Source organism: Ranitomeya variabilis, chromosome 6, assembly GCF_051348905.1.
Source record: "Ranitomeya variabilis isolate aRanVar5 chromosome 6, aRanVar5.hap1, whole genome shotgun sequence".
NCBI lineage: Eukaryota > Metazoa > Chordata > Amphibia > Anura > Dendrobatidae > Ranitomeya > Ranitomeya variabilis.
The window spans coordinates 243,151,599-243,167,332 of NC_135237.1; the positions used below are offsets into that span (position 1 = coordinate 243,151,599).

Consider the following 15,734-nt stretch of genomic DNA (forward strand, 5'->3'; position numbering starts at 1 on the left):
CCCCCATTCGCTCCGTTAAGGGAAAAATAGAATAAAAATAAAAACGGTGGGGTCTGAAAGCAGACCCAAGTGCCTCCTACGGACACTAAGCAAGAACTGGTTCACTTGGAGCCAGCAGGAGGGTATATACTGCAGGGGAGGAGCTATTCTTTCTGTATTTGCTTAGTGTCCTCCTTCTGGCAGCAGCATAACACCCATGGTCCTGTGTCCCCAATGAGGTGTAGGAGAAAAAAAAAATCCAAATAGAGTTGAGGAATTGCATTTTTTTTTTTTTTACAATGTCACCGCACTTGGAATTGTTTTTTCTTGTCTTCAAATACATGACATGGTAAAACCAATGATATTGTTCAAAAGTACAACTCGTCCCGCAAAAAACAAGCCCTCACAAGCCAAATTGACGAAAGAAATACAAAAAAGTTACGGCTCTGGGAGGAAGGGATGCCATCTTGGAGAACTTTTATTTTTCCTCTAGCAAGATGGCACCTTTGTTTGTTTTTTGGGGGTTTTTTTTCTCAGTGACCTGTCAGCAGTTTTCAGTATGAATAGCTAATCCAACCACCACGTGAAGACCCCCCTCTCCCCCAAAGCACGAGTTTCAAAACTGAAAATAAAGATTATACAACCAACCACCACAAGACGGATTTCATCAACCAAGGCATCATTTTAATCAGTATAATGGCGCCGTCCTGACACTGTCTGTAGGTTACTATGCACAATCCTGCTGACAGATTCCCTTTAATAATAGATGGTTCGCAGATGCTTCGCACTGATGAGGGCCATCAGCCTGAAACACCGTGTCTGGAATTGAGATACTGAGTTGGCTTTTATCTTAAGTCATATTGCAAGACTCGTTAAGGGGAACCTGTCACCCGCCCCCCAGTCTTTCAAACTAAAAGAGCCACCTTGTGCAGCAGTAATGCTGCATTCTGACAAGGTGGCTCTTTTAGTTCTGGGTGCTGTAACTAGAGAAATAATCAGTTTTTTAATTTGTCAGAAATACCTGGTCTTCAGTCAAGGAGGCCGGTGTTTCCCCCCTGCTTCAGACGCCACACAGCCGTCACTCAGATCTTATTGGCGCAGGGCGCAGCCTCCTCCTCGCCGCTGTTTTGAAAATAGCCGGCGCCTGTGCTCTTTTCCCCTGCCTGGTGCAGGTGCAGTGAGCGCTGCTCATCTTTCCTCATATGCAGTCTCGGTGACTGCGCCTGCGCGGCCGCCCTGCTTGTGATTCCCAGCCCCGTAGTGACTCATGATTTATTCACATTGCGGGGCTGGGAATCACAAGCAGGGCGGCCGCACAGGCGCAGTCACCAAGACGGCATATGAGGAAAGACGGGCAGCGCTCACTGCGCCTGCACCAGGCAGGGGAAAAGAGCACTGGCGCCGGCTATTTTCAAAACAGCGATGAGGGGGAGGCGGCGCCGGGCGCCAAGATGTGAGTGACAGCTGTGTGGCGTCTGAAGCAGGCGGGAAACGCCGGCCTCCTTGACTGAAGACAAGGTATTTCTGACAAATTAAAAAAACGGATTATTTCTCTAGTTACAGCACCCAGAACTAAAAGAGCCACCTTGTCAGAATGCAGCATTACTGCTGCACAAGGTGGCTCTTTTAGTTTGATACGACTGGGGGGACTTGTAGGATCGCTAATTACAACAGGTGGCGCTATAGAGTTCAAGTCCTCTTTTTCTCTGAAGAGGCAATTTGCATATTAAATTTCCCAGAGGACCACTGCACGGCGAATAAGCCTCCTTACCCTTGACAAGCCAGAGCTGGTATGTTCAAGTTCTCTTTTTCTCTGAAGAGGCAATTTGCATACATCTTCTATAAGGCCTCTTTCACACTGGCGTCGTGAACTGCACGTCGCTATGCGTCGTTTTGTAGAAAAAGACGCATCCTGCAAAATTGCTTGCAGGATGCGTTTTTTCTCCATAGACTTGCATTAGCGACGCAGTGCGACGCATTGCCACACGTCGCAACCGTCGAGCGACTGTTGCGTCGGATCGTCGCCACAAAAAAAGTTACATGTAACTTTTTTTGTGCGTCGTGACCGTCTTTTCCGACCGCGCATGCGCGGCCGGAACTCCGCCCCCTCCTCCCCGCACATCACAATGGGGCAGCGTATGTGTTGTAAAACTGCATCCGCTGCCACCGTTGTGTGGCGCTTTCACAGTTTGCGTCGGTGCGCCACAACGTCGCATTACGACGTGCAGTGCACGACGCTAGTGTGAAAGTAACCTAAGGGATTCATCCCAACTGATTATGGAACTTTATGAACTCCACATTCCAACTGAATCCCCACTCTTTATTTTAGATTAAAATTTGCTTTACTCTAATCCCATTTTGTGCTCTACATTAATGGCTGTTTATTATTTAAGTAGAGATACCTCGATTCCAAGCTATCAAAGGAAATTTATTTTGGATGGTATTTATTTAACAATATAGTCACATTTGAAGGAGCGACCTATTGGCAGCTAAGGGGCTGTGCAATGGGCACTAGATTTAGTTTATGGGCTTGTTCGAATCGGTGCACATCGCCCAGCCACTACAACAGATGGGTCGCACTTCATTTTACAAACGGTTAATAGATTTGTTTTTAATTTGGACTAGCGCATTAGAAGAGGCAAACATCTTTGTTCAAGAGCTAAATGGGGTTGGAATTTTACACCTACCTTTTCCACCACTTCTACTGAATTCCTGGATTTGGTTAATTCCATAAATAATGAGAGGACTATTCAGACATGCACTCATTTTAAAAAGGTAGATGTCACTAGCTATCCTGATTTTTTAAGAGAACATTACTTCATTGGGTGAAAAAATACCTTATAGCCAGTACTGGCAGATTTGTAAAAATTGTATGTCTGATGTTGATTTTTATTATGAATCCACAATTCTGAAGGGGAGATTTTTGGAAAAGGCTTACTACAAACAGCTTATAAAAGATGCCTTTGAAAAAACTAGAAAGTTGAAACAAAAAGATTGTTTTGCTAAGATTGCTGCAAGATCTGAGAAGACTGCCTGTTCTGGGGAAAAAAAATATTTCAATTTAGATTTGTAGCAACTTTTAATAAATCATATAAAAAAAAAGGAAAAATTCTGAAGACATTTTGAATTATTCTGGGTGGAGACCCTATTTTGTCAAAAAATGTGTCCGAGCATCCTGTTGTAGTAAATAGGCGTAATAAAAAAATTTTAAAAACTTTATAGCACCCAGTATGACATGCTGCTTGTGTTCCCCTGAAAGTTTAGAGCGGAATGGGAAATTATTCTATATTCGGTCACCATCCCTTCTGCCAGTGCTCTAACCCAGGGGTGCAGGATAGACAGATCGCAATGCCATTATTGTTGAACAAGAACGGCTCTGAGAAAGCGGATACAAGCCTCTCTGGCCTGTTTACCAAGGAGACCATGATGGGGAAGAGCAATCACTAACATGACAATTCTGTCCTCAGTCATGATATTGGCAGCAAATACTGTATGCTGTTCATTTGGAGGGATGTGCTGCTGATGGGGATGATACTTGTGCTGGCAGAAAAATCAATACACTGGCTGAATAAGCTTTTTGCTTGTTTGAGGAGCAACTGCTGGCCTTTTTGATAATCATATGAAATGTTAGTTCACCAGATAGGCCATTCATTACTCATGGGGACATAGACATGCTTGTTTAGGTATGGCCAGTATAGGCTTGCTCTGTGATGGTACAAACTGTTTGTTATAGGAAGCTGGCATTTATGTGCCTGGCCTTGTATAAGAGATGGGTGCACACTGTGCCTGGCTGTGATATAAAGGGGGGGGGGGCTATTGGATATTATACACAAGTTTCCATTAAGGGTTCTCACCTTTTTGTGCTTGGCACCCAAAAAGTGAGTTTGAAGATTGAGTGCTGACGCACAAGAAATACTGCACAGCTGTAAGAAAAAAAGAAACAAAGTTACAAACCGCTTTCATATATCAAATGAAAAAATCTTTGCAAACAGTTCATTAAAGGGAAGCCGTCAGCAGAACTTTTATATACAACCGGAGAGCTGCATGATGTATGGGCATAGACCCGGATTCCAATAATGTGTCTCTTGCTTAGCTGCTTGGTGCAGTTTTGATAGAATCCCTGTTTTTCCTACTGCAGATGTAGCAGTGGTCAGAATGCTGAGCTGTGTATGACCTTACCCACATGCCTGACTGGCTACTCCCTGTGCACACCGTGCATGGGGAAGTGTACACTGATTATCTGGGCTGCCCTACATGTGACACCTAGTCCAACAGTGATAATCTCCTGCTGATAAAACACCAATTGTGTTGAAACTACAGCAACCTGCTGAACAACTGACATAGACCTAGAATCAGGGTCTATCACTACAGTATGCTCTTTTCAGATTACATAGCAAAAATCTGCTGACAGATTACCCTTCATGTCATGGCACAGCGCAGATGGGTGATGCAAAAGAAAAAAAAAAAAATCAGACATCAAAATAATGTTAAGCATATATGCAAGACACTGTAGAATTTATTCTATACAGCATACAGTGTCTAAGGTCAGAGTCACACTACCGTACAATACGGCTGAGTGCTATGCGATTAAACATTGCATAGCACTCGGCCCAGCGTTGTACTATGGGGCAGCTCAGATCTGTGATTATTTTCTCATGTCGAATCGGCATGCTGTGATTTGCAGCGAGACTCGGCTCACTCGCACCCATACAAGTCTATGGGTGCAAGTGACAACGAACAGCACTCAGATATCATATCCGAGTGCAGTGCGATTTCAGCAGAAAGCGGAGAAGATGGAGAAGTTAATTTCTCCTCCTCCTCGGCAGCTGTGCTCCGATTCTGTCATGCGAGAGGCTCGGAGCACTGACACTTGGCTCCCACTCGCAGCAGAGCAGGAGACGAGGGTCATTAGCATATTGTATCTGATGCCAGTGTCACTGCAGCCTAATAATTATAATACTGCCAACATGCATTCGACAGTATCTGTATACTAGCACCAATAATTAGATTTACTTTGGATACCAGAAGTCTATATAGAAGTTACTGTTAGATCTATGACCTCTGTCATTGCCAACAAAGGATATATAACAAAATATGGAGATGAACTTTTGTTAATGACCAAATACTTATTTTCCACCATATTTTGCAAAATAAATCTTGCCAAATCAGACAAGGTGATTTTCTGGATTTGTTTTCTCATTTTGACTCTCATGTGGTCTATCTATGATGTCAATTACAGGCCTCTGTCATCTTTTTAAGTGGGAGAACTTGCACAATTGGTGGCTCACTGTTTTGCAACAACAGCAGAAAAGACTATTTGGAATAAGGTAATGGATATCGGTCATAGAAAATGAACCCTTACATGGCAATAAAATTCACGAGCCTCAGGTTTGACCTTGCTCCCAGAAGATTTCTCCATTTTTACTTTTTGTCCTAGAGAGAAAATAAAAACAAAACGACATTATCACCTTTCTTGCAGATATATTTTTGAAAAGCATTTTCATTTTAATAATTTCACTTTGAAATAGGAATCCACCCTGAAGGTGATGGCTGAGATGTGTAATGGTGTTACAAAAGCACCTTAAAGGGAACCTGTCACCTCCCCCAGGCGTTTGTAACCAGCAGAGCCACCTTGTGCAGCACTAATGCTGCATTCTGAAAAGGTGGCTCTTTTAGTTCTTGTTCCTGCCACTGCTGCCATCTCTCTGCAGTGACTGTTCAGGCAGAGGGCACGCACTAACCACGTCATCGCGCCCTGTGACCTGAACGTCACAGCCAGAGGTCGCGGAAGACAGAACGTGGCGGTGGAACACGTGAATATCGCATGGCTCACCCGTCATACCTCACCCTCCTGGCACGGTCTCTGCACTTCCCTGCTTCTCCGTTGTCCCGGGGCGGCAGCTCTTTCCAGTGCTGAGCAGTCACATGGTATCGCTCATTAAAGTAATGAATATGCGCTCCACGCCTATGGGAGTAGAGTTGCGTGCATATTCATTAATTTAATGAGCGCTACCACGTGACCGCTGAACACAGTAAGGGCTGCCGGCGCCCATCTGAGAATAAGGGAAGTGCAGACACCGCGCCAGGAGGGGGTGAGTATGATGTGACAGCCACCGACTCCTGCAGCTTCCCCTCCCCCGCCGACCCCTGGGACAATGACTCGAGTATAAGCAGAGATGGGCACTTTCAGCCTAAAAAAAAAAATGGGCTGAAAATCTCAGCTTATACGCGAGTATATACAGTAAATGGAATATTTTGTATTAAACACAAAAACATGCAACATTCCAATTAACTGTTATTTAAGTTACCTTAATCATGAATGATCTTTATTAAAATGGTAATTTTCATTGCTTACTACACGTTTGCTAAGGATAACAGGTAACAATGCAGTCTAGCAACAGAGGCTGCGCACATTACAGGGACTTGTATTAGATTAGAAGCACAGCACTGAGGCCTGCTGGGGTGACTGGAGAGCGCACTTATCTCCTGAACCAGGCCAGATCCAGGGCCACCGGGCAGCTACAATCCAGCAGACAAGACAAGCGAAATAATGCCGGTGATCCAACCCGTCAATTAAGCAGCAGCGCCCCCTCCAGCAAGCAGGAAACCAGGAGGCTGAGGAAAGGTGCCATCCTGAAAAGAAATCAAGGAACAAACCTTTTAAAAAAAAAGTTTTCCAGCTACACCAGTTTATCAGCAGCCGCCACATGATCAGCTGCAGTGAAAAACACAGACCAGCAGGGAATTTGGACATTTTGGAGAAGGGGCAAGCAATACATACCATATAAAATTACATTCCAAGCTGTTTTTATAAAAAAAGTAATAGCTACAAGGTTAACCCCAATCTCCTTATGGGTGCCAGGCGAGGTGAGATTCTCACCCAAACGTTCACACCAATTCAACCAGGGTACAAATACTACCAGCAAAAAGGACACAAGGCCCATTAGAAGACCTTCCTCTGAACACATCTGCTATCAATGACATGCCAGAACAAAGCCCAGTCTCGTGCCTGAGTGCAGGCTGTACATGTGTCAGCGTTACTGCAACCTCTACATTCATGGAAGAGACCGGCTGGCACCACAGTGCCACTTTGGCCATAATAAGGTATCGCATAACTTCTAATAGTGCAGGACAGTGGAAGTGAAAGGGGTCTCATTGCAGCCTGCAATGTGCAAGTGACAAGTCATAGAAGTTGGCATTATTTGGATCTTTCTGACTTGCTTGTTGCGGTTCCATGCCGCTAAGCAATGTGAACGCATTCACTATACTGTGATGTAGCAGATCTCTGGCCATGTGACCTGTTTTCCAGCTAAACATCAGGCAGGTTCACATTCTAGCGCATTCTAGAGCCTTCTGCTAGCATGCAAAGCTTATCAGCAGGTCTGGCATAAAAACCTGAAAGACTGCCATCCAGCTGTGGGCCAAGTTCACACTGCGTTTAGCATGTGTGCCGTAATGTAGACACTAGTGATGAGCGATTATACTCTTTGCTGGGGTTTTCCCTGAGCATGCTTGGGTGGTCTCCGAGTATTTGCGACTGCTTGGAGATTTAGTTTTTGTCGACGCAGCTGCATGATTTATGGCTGCTAGACAGCTTGAACACATGAGGGGATTCCCTAGCAACCAGGCAACCCCCACATGTACTCAGGCTGACTAGCAGCCGTAAATCATGCAGCTGCGTCGACAAACAATCTCTGAGCACTCACAAATACTCGGAGACCACCCGAGCAACAATGCTACTGGCCCATCACTAGTAGACACTGATCGGAGGACTCCTATGGAAGCTGTACTGTGGGAACTGTAGTGCACTGCCTAAGTGTGTACTGATGCATACTACCAAAACACCACAATTGCCAGATTCAGACTATGGCTAGGTTCACACGCTTTTTTTTTTTAATGCAAATTAAGATGCTTTTTACAGTACCAGCAAAGGCTGACATTTTAGAAATTATTATTATAGCGCCATTTATTCCATGGCACTTTACATGTGAGGAGGGGTATTCATAATAAGAAACAAGTACAATAATCTTAATCAATACAAGTCACGACTGGCTCAAGAGGAGAGAGGAACCTGCCCGCGAGGGCTCACAATCTACAATGGATGGTTACTGCAGGTTGTAGGCTTGTCAGAAGAGGTTGGTCTTCAGGTTCTTTTTGAAGGTTTCCATGGTAGGCGAGAGTCAGATGTGTTGTGGTAGAGCGTTCCAGAGTAGGGGTGATGCGCGGGAGAAATCTTGTATGCGATTGTGGGAAGAGGAGATAAGAGGGGAATAGAGGAGATCTTGTGAGGATCGGAGGATGCGTGTAGGTAAGTACCTGGAGACAAGGTCAAAGATGTGTGGAGGACACAGGTTGTAGATGGCTTTGTATGTCATGGATAGGGTTTTGAACTGGAGTCTTTGGGTAATGGGGAGCCAGTGCAGGGATTGACAGAGGGAGAGGCCGGAGAATAGCAGGGGGACAGGTGGAATAGTCAGGCAGCAAAGTTTAGAATGGATTGGAGGGGTGCGAGAGTGTTAGATGTGAGGCCACAGAGCAGGAGGCTGCAGCAGTCAAGGCGAGAGATGATGAGGACATGGACTAGGGTTTTTGCAGATTCTTTGTTTAGGAATGTACGGATCTGGGAAATATGTTCTTGTTGAAGTCAGCAGGAAGTGGAAAGGGGCTTGGATATGTGGTTTGAACGAGAGAGCAGTGTCAAGGATTACCCCGAGGCAGCGAGCTTGTGGGACTGTGGAGATTGAGCAGCCATTTACTTTAATGGATAGCTCTGGGGAGGGAGTCGAGTGAGATGGGGGAAAGATGATGAATTCTGTTTTGTCCATATTAAGTTTTAGAAATCTAGAAGAAAAGAAGGATGAAATAGCGGACAGACATTGTGTGATTCTGGTTAGTAGGGAGGCGATATCTGGTACAGAGATGTAGATTTGTATGATCAGCATAGAAGTGATACTGCAAGCCATGAGATTCTATGAGCTGTCTCAGGCCGAAGGTGCAAATGGAGAAGAGCAGGGGCCCTAGGACTAAACCTTGTGGGACTCCGATTCATAGGGGTTGAGGTGAGGAGGTGGTGTGCGATTGGGAGACTGTGAATGTCCGACAGTGTGTTAGGTATAATAAGATCCACGATAGGGCCAAGTCTGATGCCAAGAGATGAGAGGGTCTGTAGTAATGGGGAATGGTCCACAGTGTCAAAGGGAAAGGACAGGTCCAGGAGGAAGAGGACAGAGTAGTGTGACGCTTGGCTTTGGCGGCTAGCAGATCATTGGAGACTTTAGTCTGGGCAGTTTCAGAGGAGTGATGCGACAGGAAGCCAGATTGAAAGCAGTCGAAGAGGGAGCAAGAAGAGAGGTGGGAGAACAGTTCAAGATGAACATGTTCCAGTAGTTTTGAGGAATAGGGGATAAGCGATATGGGGCAATAGCTAGATGCAGAGGATGAATCAAGAGAGGGCTTTTCGAGGATAGGTGTGATTGAGGCATGTTTAAAGCTTGAGGGGAAAACACCAGTTGTTAGTGATAGGTTTAAGAGATGGGTTAGGGTTGGGATGAAGACTATGGTGAGGTTTGGGATGAAGTGGGATGGGATAGGTTCAAGTGCACAGGTAGTGAGATCTGATATTGAGGGTAGAGTGGAGAGTCGATCTTCTGTAATGGTGGAGAAGCTGGTTTTGGAGGAGGAGGGCTGAGCAATTAGGAGGTAGGGTTCTGGGAGTTGTAGACCAAAACTGTCTCTGATGTTATCAATTGTCTGCTTGAAAGCTGAGGCAAAAGGTACCTTCACACGAAACGACATCGCTAGCGATCCGTGACGTTGCAGCATCCTGGCTAGCGATATCGTTTCGTTTGACACGCAGCAGCGATCAGGATCCTGCTGTGATGTCGCTGGTCGCTGAATAAAGTCCAGAACTTTATTTGGTCATCCGATCGCTGTGTATCGTTGTGTTTGAAAGCAAAAGCAACGATACCAGCGATGTTTTACACTGGTAACCAGGGTAAACATCGGGTTACCAAGCGCAGGGCCACGCTTAGTAACCCGATGTTTACCCTGGTTACCAGCGTAAAAGTAAAAAAAACAAACAGTACATGCTCACCTGCGCGTCCCCCAGCGTCTGCTTCCTGACACTGACTGAGCGCCGGCCCTAAAGTGAAAGTGAAAGCACAGCGGTGACTGTGCTGTTAGGGCCGGAGCTCAGTCAGTGTCAGGAAGCAGACGCTGGGGGACGCGCAGGTGAGCATGTACTGTTTGTTTTTACTTTTACGCTGGTAACCAGGGTAAACATCGGGTTACTAAGTGCGGCCCTGCGCTTAGCAACCCGATGTTTACCCTGGTTACCCGGGGACCTCGGCATCGTTGGTCGCTGGAGAGCGGTCTGTGTGACAGCTCTCCAGCGATCAAACAGCGACGCTGCAGCGATCGGCATCGTTGTCGCTATCGCTGGAGCGTCGCTTCGTGTGAAGGTACCTAAAGTCTTCAGCTGAGATGAGAGGGTGCTGGGGGACAGGAGAGCATTGAAAGTGTTGAATAGCTGTTTATTGTTTTGAGTCAGGGAGGATTTGAAAGATGAGGTTTGTTTTGTTGCGAGTGTGGCCTTGAAAGTAGTGAGGGACTGTTGGAATGCAATGAACTGCTCGTTGGAGTGTGATCTTTTCCATCTCCGCTCAGCATACCTGATAGCCCGTCTCAGTTCTTTGGTCAGGCTGGTGTGCCAGGGCTGTCTGTTGATTTTGTGAGCTTTGCTTTGGTATGTATGAGAGGGGCCACCGATTCCAGGGCTGCAGCTATTGTGGTGTTATATAGAGCGGCAGCGGCATCGCATTGTGTAGGGAATTTATGTCTGTAAGGCTATGTGCACACATAGGAAATGTGGTGCAGAGTTTTCTGCATCTCCTGCCAGAATCCGCAGGTGCAGATTTTCTGCAGTTTTTGTTGCGGATTGTGCAGTTTTTGTGCAGATTTTTCCACTGTGGATTTTTATCATGGAGGGGTGCAGAAACGCTGCAGAACTGCACAAAAGAAGTGACATGCACTTCTTTTAAATCTGCAGCAATTCCGCACTGATTTTTCTGCACAGCTTTTTTTTTTACCATTGATTTACATCGTACTGTAAATCACAGTGCGGAACTGCACCTTTTATGCGCAGAAAAATCTGCTGCAGTTCTGCAGGAAATCTGCAACGTGTGCACATAGCCTAATGCCCCTTCACACATCAGGTTTTTGCCATCAGTCGCAATCCTTCGAATTTTTAAGGAAACTGATCCGGCAACTGATGCCGCCGGATCAGTTTTTTTCTCATAGACTTGTATTAGCGATGGATGGCCTCACGTTTCATCTGTCGTTTGCCGGATCCGTCAAAAATTGTTTCTGGCGGCCGGAGCCGACGGACTAAGTAACGTTCTTTGCCTCCGTCAAAAAAATTTGGACAGCGACTGATCCAACGCCGGATTCAGTTTTATTTATCTGCGCATGCTCCGATTTAATTTGGATACAAATGGCCAGCCCCCAATTAGGAAAGGTATACAAAGCCTGCCAGGTATGGCTTGACTCATCCATGTACCAGCCAGCCAGCAAGCAAGCCACAGAGCTAAAACCAGCCAGCCAGAGCTAAAACCTGCCAGCCAGCGGAACCCAGGCTACCAGCCACAGAGCCAGGCGAGCCAGCCAGCAGAAGCCAGGCTACCAGCCACAGAGCCAGGCCAGCCATCGGAAGCCAGGCTACCAGCCACAGAGCCAGGCCAGCCATCGGAAGCCAGGCTACCAGCCACAGAGCCAGGCCAGCCATCGGAAGCCAGGCTACCAGCCACAGAGCCAGGCCAGCCATCGGAAGCCAGGCTACCAGCCACAGAGCCAGGCCAGCCATCGGAAGCCAGGCTACCAGCCACAGAGCCAGGCCAGCCATCGGAAGCCAGGCTACCAGCCACAGAGCCAGGCCAGCCATCGGAAGCCAGGCTACCAGCCACAGAGCCAGGCCAGCCATCGGAAGCCAGGCTACCAGCCACAGAGCCAGGCCAGCCATCGGAAGCCAGGCTACCAGCCACAGAGCCAGGCAAGCCATCGGAAGCCAGGCTACCAGCCACAGAGCCAGGCAAGCCATCGGAAGCCAGGCTACCAGCCAGTTGCAGAGCCTATCAGCCAGTGTCAGTCTTCAGGTAAATAGCGGTCAACAGAACTCACCATTGGGATGTGAGAATACCAAAAGCACACAACTATTCGCGCTTGTGTTAAGCAGTAATTAAAAACTTTTTGTTGAAGTCAAGCCACTAAGGGTGTTCCGAGAGTTGGAACGCTTCATCTTCAACACATACAAATGGCATTGGTGGCCCAGAAGTTTCAGGCAGCTGTCTCGGTGGTGGAAATTGGAAGCTGTTTCCAAATAAATGACGCCCCATTGCAGACACATTAAAAACTTGATAGTCATTGGAGCGGTCATAGGCCCTAATACCGACCGCTATTAACTTGTATTGTGCGTCTCCAATGGCCATGAGCACAATGGAGAAATATTTCTTGTAATTGAAATATTCAGAGTCAGATGCAGCTGGTTTGACAATCCGAATACGTTTCCCATCCACTGCAGCAAAGTAATTGGGAAACTGACATTTTTTGAAAGTTTTCAGCAATTTTCAGCCAACTCTCCGTTGTGGGATATATTCCTCATGTAAACAGTCCCACAATGCGCGGCAGGTGTGTTTAACAAAACCCGATATGGTTGAAATCCCCAGTCGGAACTGGAAATGGAGGGAGGAAAGGGATTCGCCAGTTGCAAGGAATCTGTGAAATAAAGGCAAGGCAATAATTACTACAAAATACCAGCAACAACATTACAGATATAAGTCTGCTTTAACAGAAAGAGATACAATAAAAATGGCTTACCGAAGAGTCACCATCAGACGCTCAGCCAGTGAAATTGAGAAGCGGCAATACGGGTCATTTTTACGGATGAGTTGTCCAACACGTGCAACCAAAAAAGTCAACGTTCTCGGCTTTCATCCGAACGTAGTTAAAAACTTCTCGGGGTTTCCTCTCAACTCCATATATAATGTAGAATACACCCCACGTGTCATTTTCAGTGCAGTGATTGGGTGGATCCAAAATAGACGCCGGCGCAGACGCATGATGCGCTGTCTTTCTCGCTCCTTTTCAAGAACAATCGCTTCCAAACGATTCTCCTCAAAAGTAAAATCCACATAGAACTTCACAATGTTTGCAATCACACCTTCCATTTTTGCCACTTGCTCTACAACCTGTCAAAGACAGGCTGTAGAAACACGGTATATATAGATTTTCATTAGCCAATAACATTTGGGAGTCTCCCATTGGGCATTTTTTAAAAACGGATCCGTTGTAAAACGTATTAAAAAAAAAAAAAAAAAGGAAGAAACGGATGAAAAACTGATGCGACGGATCCGTTTTTTCGCCAAATCCGTTAGTGGAATCCGACAAAAAAACAGATACGTCGCATCAGTTTTTCACAATTTACGACCGATCCGTCGAGCCAGCAGATTGTGACTGACAGCAAAAAACTGATGTGTGAAAGGGGCCTAAGGCCTCTTTCACACTTCCGTCTGAGTTCCCATCGAGATACGTTGTTTTTTTGAGAATATAGACTTGTATTTGCGACGTATGGCCACATGTTTCGTCCGGCGTGCACTGGATCCTGCGTAATTTGACGGCTCGTCATTTGGAAAAACATTCAAAGGAACGTTTTTGTGTCTGCAGTGGAAAAAAGTGCCAGGAAGCCTCCTGCATCATACGTCATTCCACTGAATGGGAGCCTATGGACGCAGGATCCTGCGATCACTGTGAATCTCTCTCTCATCTCCCCAGAAATTTCTCCATTGAAATTCAGGCAAGAACACAAACGACGCTTTCGTCAAAACACTGGATGTGTTACACACGTTTTCACTATTTTCAAAACATCCGTCGCAACAACGCATTACGACGCCCGCCAGAAGACGGAAGTGTGAATGAGGCCTAAGAGGGAGAAGAGACTCAGACAGCGAGTGTAGATTGAGATTTCTGCAAGGGTGTGCAAGTTTGTGGGTTGGGGATTGTGGACCTAGAGAGGAGAGTGAAGAGAATGTGTGTAGGTTGTGGTCAGAAACAGAGAGAGGTGAGTAACGCTACGTTCACATTAGCGTTGTGCGGCGCAGCCGCGGCGACGCATGCGCCCCTATATTTAAAATGGGGGCGCATGGACATGCGTTGTCTTGCGTTTTGTGACGCATGCGTCATTTTGGCGCAACTGTCAGGGCGCGGAGAACGCTGCATGGTGCAGTTTTTTTCTGCGCCAAAAATCAAGCAAAAAAAATGAACGCATGCGTCACAAAACGCTGCGTTGTGCATGCATTGTGCGTTGCGTCGCCGACACTGCGCCGCACAACGCAAATGTGAACGTAGCCTTACAGAGGTTGGATAGGGAGCAGAGGCGGGTGAAGAGGAGGCCCAGTGTGTAGCCATCCTTGTGAGTGGCTGCAGAAGGCCATTGATTGAGAAATCTCATGCATGTTGTTCTTTCCTGACTGAATTGAAAACTGCTGCATGTCACTTCTATCAGAGTTTTTCCTCCCATAGAAAGCAATGAGTAAGTTCAAAAACGCATGTTTTGCTGCATTTTTGGGCAATAACCTAAGGAAGTTACAATCATGCTAATTGTTGGAGGGCACTATGTTTTATCAGCTTGCACAAAGACAAAAAAGCTGCAAAAATAAAAATCGCAGCAAAACCTGCCTTTAAACAGTTTCCTTAGGTTACTTTCACACATCCGTTTTTTGCTGTCAGGCAGGATCCGGCAAATTTTTGAAAAACGGATCCGTTGAAAATTGTTAAAACCTGATGTGACTGATCAGTTTTGTTTCTTCTTGTTTTGTTTTTTTTAAACCCGGGGATAGAGTTTGAACTTCCTGTTCTAGAGAGAGACCCCCAGAATGGAAAAATACCATTTCTGGACATGTGCAGTTGAAAAAAAACGGAATCAATCTAAGGATTCTGGCGCCATAGGCTTCCATTATAGGAAAAGCCAAACAGCGCCGGATTAGGTGCTGTCCAGTTTTTCGCTGGACACAAAAACGTTCATCTGTCCAGCCGCCGGATCCGAAAAACAGAAGGCCATCCGGCGCTAATACAAGTCTATGGGAAAAAACGGTTCCAGCTGCATCATTCTCCAGATCCGTTTTTTTGAAAATTCGCCAGACTGTGCCTGAAGGCAAAAACCTGATGTGTCAAAGTAGCCTTAGCGCCAAGAGAGCAGACTTTGCCTGCAGAAAAAAACGCATCGTGTGAACACAGCCACTGCACAGTATGGTTACAGGCATATGGAATCTGTGTCCGGTGGGTGAACAGAACCGAAGGAATACACCACGTATCTAATACATCCGCCACACAAGGCCTTGTAACTGCGAGCACGAGTCCATGCAAGAAGGCGGAACCAGCTACACAACAAGGCCCCGTGCACCCGACTACGACACCCGCTGTGCCAGCACAGGACAGCCCTAACCGCGCGCACTACACACATCCGCAGCGGAGCCCTCACCGGCACCACGAAGAGTCCTCAGCACAGGAACCCGCGGGCACAATCTCCATGCACCCCGTGCTGCGCCCGCTCCGTCGCGTCTAGAATGGAGCAGCTCCTGAGAGGCGATGATGTCACCGGAAAAGGCGGGGCCTCCTCATCCAGTCCTGTCCCTGTACCAGGAAGCAGTGTTGTGCTGGGGGAGATGCTGCGCAGCCGCACAATGGAGATGTATGGCGAGGGGAAT

General features: G+C 46.6%; 1 protein-coding gene across 1 annotated transcript in view; it reads right to left on the reverse strand.

Moving 5' to 3' along the window:
• The window catches only part of LOC143782267 (uncharacterized), a 310,572-nt gene that overhangs the window by 288,779 nt on the left and 6,059 nt on the right, over positions 1–15,734 (reverse strand). Inside the window, exons 2-3 of the mRNA XM_077269539.1 lie at positions 5,342–5,412; positions 3,834–3,902 (exon numbers count right to left, since the gene is read on the reverse strand). Of these exons, the coding sequence (XP_077125654.1) occupies positions 3,834–3,902; positions 5,342–5,398 (126 nt within the window). The 5' untranslated portion in view covers positions 5,399–5,412. The remainder of the gene's footprint in view (positions 1–3,833; positions 3,903–5,341; positions 5,413–15,734) is intronic.